General features: G+C 40.4%; 1 protein-coding gene across 1 annotated transcript in view; it reads right to left on the reverse strand.

The window, feature by feature from the left end:
• Nucleotides 1-9103, reverse strand: part of LOC101860711 (protein unc-79 homolog) — a gene marked incomplete in the record, with an annotated part of 74225 nt that overhangs the window by 46127 nt on the left and 18995 nt on the right. The window contains 10 exon segments of the mRNA XM_035973512.1: nucleotides 515-550; nucleotides 1514-1696; nucleotides 2378-2579; nucleotides 3305-3644; nucleotides 4152-4300; nucleotides 4879-4973; nucleotides 5808-6093; nucleotides 6697-6981; nucleotides 7326-7449; nucleotides 8658-8746. Of these exon segments, the coding sequence (XP_035829405.1) occupies nucleotides 515-550; nucleotides 1514-1696; nucleotides 2378-2579; nucleotides 3305-3644; nucleotides 4152-4300; nucleotides 4879-4973; nucleotides 5808-6093; nucleotides 6697-6981; nucleotides 7326-7449; nucleotides 8658-8746 (1789 nt within the window).

Here is a 9103-nt window from a genome sequence, read left to right on the forward strand (position 1 = left end):
GTGTTTTGGTATCAGTCAATGTCTGAATGGCATGCAAAATTCCATGAAAAAAAAAAGATATAAAACTTTGAGCAATACATATGCATTTTAAAGAAGGACAAGACAGTAAATAATGTTAAAATAATAGGAAAAACTGAAAGTTAATAGGAAATTAGAAACTGGAGAAACCCACAGGCAAGCACAAACAAAGGAGAGAGCTGCGGAGGAAATTTTCCCCAGCGTGTGTGTGAGAACAGACCCAAAACCATCAAGAAAAGCTCAACTGAGACACAAACAAAATGTACCAGAGCACTAAGACACAAATAATATATACGTAAATATATATATATATATGGAAATCACAGGACCAGAAACCAGGAGGTGATATGGTATGGTACAGAGTTCAAGACTTCCAAGGTGGCCATCATTATCAACTCAAGTCCAACTGAACAACTAGCAGAGAGGGAGATAGAGAAAGAGAAAGATGGAGGGAGGTATGTGAAAGGGCGGAGGAGGCCCATCGCAAGGTACTCACTCTCCGAAGGCTCTTGGTGATGCTGGGCTAGATTTACTAAGGACGTGTTTACACAGCGAGAAGAAGGAAGAAAAAGTCAAGAACAAAATAAACATTAACATCCAAATGTTTCACAAGATGAACAAATATTGTTCTTTTACCTGTTGGGTAAGGTAGATATATCTCATTCGCAAAATAAACAAATGTGAGGCAGCGTGGTGGAATCAGGCTCTCGTCAAAATAATCAAAGTGAAGAAACTTGCATTTTTCCGCAGGTTTGTGAATTTTTATCAAATTTTGGTTTTTTGGCTCAACACCTTTCATGCACATTAAAGAACTCATTTCTGGGTGGATTTTTCTGAAAAGCGTTGATTAAAGGCATAAAAAATGTAAATCTTCAGATACCACAGACTCTTAAGCTAAGGAAATAACTAATCTTTGGCGCCATTTTCTCACTAATTTTACCTCTGAAAACAGATGACCCCCACCTCCTTCTTTTGCAAATATCTCGACTGGTATTCAAGATAAATAAAGACAAGTAAACAAGCTTTGAGATGATATCAATAACTCTACATGCCCAAAAATTGACAAGAGCCTGATTCCACCACGCTGCCTCACAAATGTGTTTCTTCATATATGCTAAATGTAAAATGTTCAAATATATTTAATGCATTCTTTAGCACCCGTGTGATGGTTTGTGCGATTTTTTGCATCAGGCTGAGTACAACATATGCAATTTAACGTAACCATGATTACAAATAACTGAATCAGTCATAAAACATAAACCCACAAATGACGTGTACTGGGAAGGGAGAAACCACAAGTCACTACCACTCTAAAAATTCAAGATCCAAACTCTAAAAGCAATATATAAAGAGGAAAGATCCACTTAATAAATAACAGGCCAAAAATGCACATAAACTACGAACAAACAAGACACACTGTGGTTGTCAGTCCAAGACTGCGTAACACAAACACAAAACAGAAAACATCGAGGACTCAGAGGAGCTGAGAGCTTACATTTGGGCGGGCTCACCCCCTTGGTGATGAGGTGGAGAGGGACAGAGACGGCTCGGCGGTACGGTGGCTTCCCCTTCATGCTCTGACTGACCGACCGGACGCTGTCTGTGCGGGCCAGGGCAAACTTGGCACGGTTCAACTTACGCTGAAAGTGCTCGCTGTGTCGGTCACTGCTGGTCAAGTCTGTGAACAAAATTGTACAAGTGAAGATTATCTCAGATATGCACATATTTTTGTTTTTTCAAAAATATAATTGAACCTGTCCACACTTATTAATTAGAAAAAAAATATAATTGAACCTGTTCAAGACAATGACCCATTGTTGAGGAGAAAAGAGCTCGAACAGGTGGTCATTAGAGCAGGTTCGACTGTATTAATATTTCAGAATGTATTCTAAATACTAAACTGGAGTCATATTTTTTCTTTAACCAACAGAAAAAACTGCAAGCGAGCTTTAGACAGTAGTCTGGTTCACGAATATGGTATATGGTTAGGTAAGTCTTAGCTCTTTATCTCCGGCAAGCCGCTCCCAGCAGCTTGCTAGTGGCTCAGGCACATTCCTTTACGACTTCGATGCCCAATTATTTTTCGGAAATTGCCGAAAACAGGTCTCTTTTGACGGGAGATAATTCATTAGATGAAGAAATATCGAAATAGGTTCACTTTTTTATATTTAATGACCAGTGAAGTAATATAAATGTCAATTTTAGATTTCGTACCAAAACAGGGTCCTGGCATAGTGGGTTTACCCCCCACAGAGATAAACAGTTAACGTTCTTGACAGGCAAAGTAAAGCTCACTCTCATTTACCTGTTGGGTAGGGTATATCCCATTTACCTGTTGGGTTGGGTATATCTCCTTTACCTGTTGGGTAGGGTATATCTCCGCTGTTTTCCAAATCGACCTGAGCCTCAAGTGACAGAGTGTCAAAACGGTTGAGGAAAAACTCCCAGGTCAAAATCAAGACATCTCTGAGAGCGTTTTCTAACACTTGGATCCTGTGCAGGATGAGCGAGCGGTCCTCGATGACCGAGTCAAACTGGAACTCCAGACAGCTGCACAAACACTGGGGACACATAGTGAGGGAACACGCATTTTAAAAATGGTGAAATGGTAAGGGTTTTTAATTAAAACACCCCTATCAACACTATTAAGTTATTTAAGAGGTGGGACCTTCGAGTTTAACGTCCATCTCCGAAAGGACTGAGCCAAGAGGGAAATCATGTAAAGTGCCTTTCCCAAGGACACAACGTCGGACCGAGCTGAGGCTCAAACCACAAGACCCGCAATCTCACGAATATGAGTCCGGTAGCCTAACCACTAGGTCACTAACACGCATCATCATAAAATGATAAATCTCAAACAGACATCAGTGATCATGGTTCTCCATTCATTTCTCCGCTCCGATGCTCTTAAAAAACTGTCATTACCCTGGTTTTTCCCCATCACCCATCTTTTCAGGTTTTCCAGATAAGTTTCTCTGGGTCTGCCCCTGCCTCATTTGCCTTCTATTTCTCCAGTGAGAGCTAAAGGTTCAAAACCTTTGTGTCAGTTCAAAAGAAGCATGAAGATGAAAAGATGGACAGAGAGAGAGAGACCTGCCTTATTTTCCTTTTATTTTTCCAGTGAGAGCTATATGTTAAAAACCTTTAAGTTGATTCAACAGAGGCACAAAGATTAAAAAGATGGACAGAAAGAGAGAGTGTCAGACAGACAGACAGACAGACAGACAGACAGAAAAAAACTAAGCAAACATTAAAAAATGAACACTTCAAGCAGTAACAACAATACCTTCAGGGCAGCCGGTCTAATAGTCTCCAAAAACATCATCGCTCGCTGTGCCACAGAGGCATTAATATCTTCCACAGCACCAATCAAATGACAGAAAGTGTGAGCGAGCGACGTCTGGATTATGTGATTGTTCCGAATGACCTCCGGCTCCAGACAGCGAGCGATCATGGTGACCTTCTCGACCGCGGCGAAGCGAGCCCGCCAGTCATCATGCCCGAAGTCTTGCTCCACCAGGCACCAGAGGGTGTGGGAGCCCGAGGGCAGCGTGATGCAGTGCAGGAGCAGAGGGATGCACAGCGTGGCCAGCTGGGAGTGTTCTGTCTGCAGCAACTTCCACAAACTGCCACGAGGAACACAATTTATGGAAACACAATTTCCTTTTTCATTTTTTTAAAACTTGAAACAAAACAAAATTTGAATGTTCTTATAATACAAATTTTATCACTTCAAACTGTATAAATTTCGTAGAAATTTACAGTAAAAACTTTCTGTACAAATTTTGTAGAAATTTACAGTACAAACTTTCTTATCTCAAACAGTGCAAATTTTGACATAAATTTACAGTACAAACTTTTTTTATCTCACACAGCACAAATTTTGTACTTTCCATAAAAGAAACTGTGATGACTCTCATAATTCCAGATTTTGCTTGGTCCATTGACTACAAATCTGTCTGATAGTGAGTGAGAGAGAGAGAGAGAGAGAGAGAGAGAGAGAGAGAGAGAGACATACAGACAGACAGACAGACAGAAAGAGAGAGAAATAGAGACAAAGGGTACAAATCTTTTCTAGAGAGAGGTGGTAATGAAACCAACGATAATTGTGCCTTGAACAAAGCGTAACTTACGTGGGTATGAATCTTTTGCGGAAGGAGATAGTAATGAACTCTGTGTACTGGTTGATGGTGTAGTTGAGACATTCTCCGTGCAGGATGAGGTATCGCAGCGAGGACAGGACAGCATACAGCGCATCCACGTCTGACACATTCACCAGGCTCTGGAATGAGATGATGATGATGAGAAGAAGAATGATGATGATGATGTGATGGTCCAAAAATTCCTCTGTTTGTATCAAAATGACCCCCCAAAAATGTCAGTCTCCTTTCCTACTTTTTCTTCAACTAAATTTTCAAAAAATTAGTTGATTTGATCCAGATTCACATAAACTAGGTTTTCTTATCAAAGCCAACAAAAAAACTTTGTTTCAACTTTAGTCCTTGACATTCTTTTTTCAAATACACCAGCTACTTACGTTAATGTTGCTATTTAAACTATTTTTTTTCTGTTTGAAAATGGGTTTTTTCCGCTTTTGTTTTATGTGATGACAAGCTGTGCCAGCATACAGCTACTGATAGAGTCAAGAAGCACCAATCAGCGTATAAATATGTAAAAGACTCAAGAGTTCGATTCCTGAGAAGGGAAGTAATTTGATTGAACATGTTTGTCTTTTTGCTGGGATGCTGTACCCCATTTTGTGCAGGGCGGCCCTGCGAGGTACGTCAAAGCAGCCCACACCCTTAATGACCTACATTGTATTGATAGAGGTGTAAAACATATTCAAGCAGCAGCACCCACCTCCAGGAGCACGTCGTACAGCTGCAGATACATGGGCATGGCAGGGATGTTGAACTCCGGCTCTTCCTTCTCCTCATCCAGCTCCACACTTTCATCTGCGAACACATTTCAGAAATGAGAGAAAGATGTTACAGGAATCACTGAAGTCATTTTTTTTTTCAAACTTCGCAAGGTAGGCTTCACGCAAAAAGTTAGAGAACTCTGGGGTCTTAAAATTCATAGACCAGCAAATGTTGTGTAGCATTAGGCCCTTCTCTGTCACACACCGGAGACCCTGGTTCCATTCCCAAATGGGAAGAATATTTATCAAGTAACTTGGTCCCTCTGCTGGAACATCATTTTCCTTTGATCCCACGTTGGCTCTGACCTGCCTCCTAAATGATCTCTATTGTGTCGAGGTGACATAAAACACTTTATTCATTAAAAAAAATTATTATGATAATCCTTATCATTGTCTCAAAAAAATAGTCTTGAGCAACAGACAGCATGTTGTTGCTAAGATAAGAGATACGATAAGATAATACTTTATTATTCTGGAGGGAAAATTTTCTTGGCTGTACAGGTCCGTAAAAATACATGCAGGTACACATAGAAATTAAATTATATATTGCTCCCATTAAAATTCAATATGAAAAGAAAAATAAAGCTGACAAAACGTACATATCACATCAGAGGCATCATTCAGCCACATGCAGGCATTTAATTACAAGACCTTTAGAGCTATATAGATACATACTCGAAAAAGCAATAAACATTGATGTTTATTCTGACAGTAGCATTATACTAGACGGTAAGAAACTTCTTTTGTATCTTTCTTTCCTTGTTTTTTTAGAGGTGCATATCTGCCGCTGTGTGATCTTACAATTTGTGTAGAAAAGGGGCATGTGATGGCTTGCAACTCGTTAAAATTCTTCTATGCCGGGACTCACTGAGCGACTCTGTGCGGGTGTGTGGCTTCATGTCGTCCAGTTTGGGAAGGTCTTTGTTGGGGATCTTGAGCGGGTCGCGGGGACAGACGTGCTCCATGAGCTGAGCCGCCAGCTGGTGCCACAGCGCAATGTTCTGGCAGAACATACAGTTGACACGCTTCGTGTCTGTGTCGCACGTGTGTTGGCCGTCCCAGTTCTTGTGCAGCATGCCGGTCAGTAGCGACATGACTTCGCGACTTGTCTCATTGTAGATGCCCAGATGTTGGGGTGCTTCTTGCAGATCCATCTGAAGGTACAAACAATTGAATTTTGAGTAAAGTCGGTTTTTGTTTTATTAAGTGTTTTACAGCACTTTCAACACAGTAAGGTCATATAAGTACCGAAGATTAGAAGTGTTACAAGAGAATAACAAACACAAAAAAGAAGGAGGGGAGATAAAGACGATAGATGTTTGAAAGGAAAGAAAAAGCAAACCACACCAGAGTACCCGTCAACCACCCACAAAGTCGGTTAATTTTTTGTTGTAAGTTTAGTTTTAGTGAAAATTTTACACCACTTGCAAAACAAATTTTTTGAGTAAAGAGAAGAACATTAATGCAACAACTCTAATTTAATACATAGGAAAAAGTAAAGGCCGCAAATACAGGTGAAAAAAGATGAAGGAACTACCAGCGATGCCCTGTCAGATAGCAACTATAGAAAAGAATTTTTCCATGGCTCCATCAGTGCACACACACACACACACACACATACATACACGCACACACACAAATACATACGCGCACGCGCGCACACACACACACATAAACACCCAATCACAGGCACCCCACCCCCCCTCCCTTTACACACACGCACCCACACAGAGAGAGAGATTGATCCATCACCACACCTGTTTGAGTGTAAGATCCAGCATCATAACAAAGCAGGGCAGGACCAGCTCCGATTCCTTGTCGTACAAATCGTAGGGGTCCGACACAAATGGGAACCTCTCGGGGCTGAGTGGGGCTGCATGTTCTCGCGCCGGGGACCCAGGGGTCAGGATGGAGTGACCTTGACCTTCCTCCTGCTGCAGTGGCTGTGAATTCTCCACATCTGTGCTGATTTTCTCCACCCCCATTTTGAACATCTTCAAGATCTGATGCATTGGGATAACGATATCCAGGCTTCCTAAGATCTGGAAGAAAGATGTGGGGAAAGAGTAAGACAAAAAGAAATCATGTAACAGCTGCACTGGAGAGAGAGAGAGAGAGAGAGAGAGAGAGAGAGAGAGAGAGAGAGAGAGAGAGAGAGAGAGAGAGAGAGAGAGAGAGAGAGAGAGAGAGAGAGAGAGAGAGAGAGAGAGAAAGAGAGAGAGAGAGAGAGAGAAAGAGAGAGGGAGGGAGAGGGAGAGAGGGAGAGGGAGAGAGAGAGAGAGAGAGAGAGTGAGGGGGAGAAGAAGAGAGAGGGGGGACAGAGAGAGAGAGAAACAGACAGAAAGACAGAGAGAGTGAAAGAAAGAGAGAGGGGGCCATAGCCTACCTGCAGCCACTGTAGCGCCTGCTCCATGACAGAGGCGCTGGTGTCGTTGAAGCGGTCGCTGACAAAGTTGTACATCTTGTGGAGGGTGAACGGGAGAGGGCACATGTCTATGTCAAATGCTTTGCTGATTGGGTGGGAAACAAGAAAGTGGGGGGAGGGGTTAACTTTTTTTTTTCTAAAAAAAAAAAAAGGAAAAAAAAGTAACTATGAGTGACGTGTGCTGACAAAATGAGTTACTTCTCAGATTTAAGCCCGATTAAAAAATAGAAACATCAAATTTATAGGTTGAAGTTTTACAATTTATCAGTATGAAATGATAAAAGACATGTTAATTAAACTTGAAAAGAATGGCATTGGTTTAGAGTCTACAAATATGACCCTTGTGTTGAATTTTGGATGATATCTCCATTCACGGATTGCGAGAAGTAACTCATTTTGTTAGCACGTGGAATTAGTGCCCCCTTTCCAAAGTTACAATTTATTTAACAAGTAGGACCTCGTATGTAATTCCATTTCCCATAAAAGTCCTCCAAGTGGTTGGAGAGCTTTGAAAACTTCCAAATTAGCCAAAGTTTTCAACTCCATTTGCAACATAGTCCTGTGTAGTTTCAACAGAGTTAATGCAAATTTACCAGGAAAAAGGACATAAAAGTAAAGATTCTATCAAAATTAATACAAATTATTGCTTTAAATGCCTATAATGACAAAATAAAAAGCAGTGAATTTGTAGTAAAAAGTGATGAGAGAATGTGGTAGAAAGTGAAGTGTAGTACAAATAAAGAGAAGCATATTAACACAATAATGGCAATTTATTGTATTGAAAGAGTAAAATAGACAGACAGAGGAAAAGAATAGAAGTAGGGCCAACCAGAGGTGCCAATCGAGAGAGGGCCTAATAATATCATAACTAAAGGTGTTTTACACCCCAATCAACACAATTAAGATAATATAGCAGGTGGGTGATGTACTCCCACTTCTGAAATACAACAAAATTGCTAAAACAATTGTCTAAATTTAAATTTATAATCACTTGTATGAATATTAATTAAGCTGATGCAAGTTTTTTTAAAATTGGATTTGATTCATCATAAGTTTTATGGCATTTTGACAAAACTAGATATTTGGTCACCAAAGTGCCAACAAAAGGTTTATAAAGCTGAAAAGATGACACAAGAACAGCAGAGAGGAAATTTGACTTCAACAATCAAGAATTTGCGAAATACTGAGAACAAAATTTTAGCCAGAAGAAGCATACAAGGAACAAGACAAAAAAATCAAACATTCAGCTGTTGGGAAAGGCGTCATGTAATGGAAGCAAGCAAACAGAAATACCTCAGGAGAACTTTGAGTTCGTGCAGCTCGTCCTCCGGCACCTCTGTTCTGATGGCCTCCAGCCAGTACGGCATCACGTAGTCCCAGATCTGGGACAAGATAGAGAGGAGAATTACCATGCTATGGGTCATCCCAGGCAGAGACTAGCACGTTTTTGCTTTGGAGAAGATCCAGAAGAACAAACATTGCAAAGGAGAAGGCTCAAAGCCGAACAATCGTTCAATATCCTTATAGAAGGCTGTAGATTGTCCAGTTAGAAGGGTCGAAAACATTGTCATCCAGGACAAAATGCAATTTATAATTAAAATCATTATTATATCATTTATATCATCACTAATTTTTTAAATTAATATATCAGCTTTTATTTCAGCACATAATTTGACATTATGATGACAATAAGAAGTCAGTATAAGCGTGGGTATCTTTTAGCTTTTTTTTTTTTTTTT

The sequence above is a fragment of the Aplysia californica genome, unplaced genomic scaffold, assembly GCF_000002075.1.
Source record: "Aplysia californica isolate F4 #8 unplaced genomic scaffold, AplCal3.0 scaffold01336, whole genome shotgun sequence".
Classification (NCBI taxonomy): domain Eukaryota; kingdom Metazoa; phylum Mollusca; class Gastropoda; order Aplysiida; family Aplysiidae; genus Aplysia; species Aplysia californica.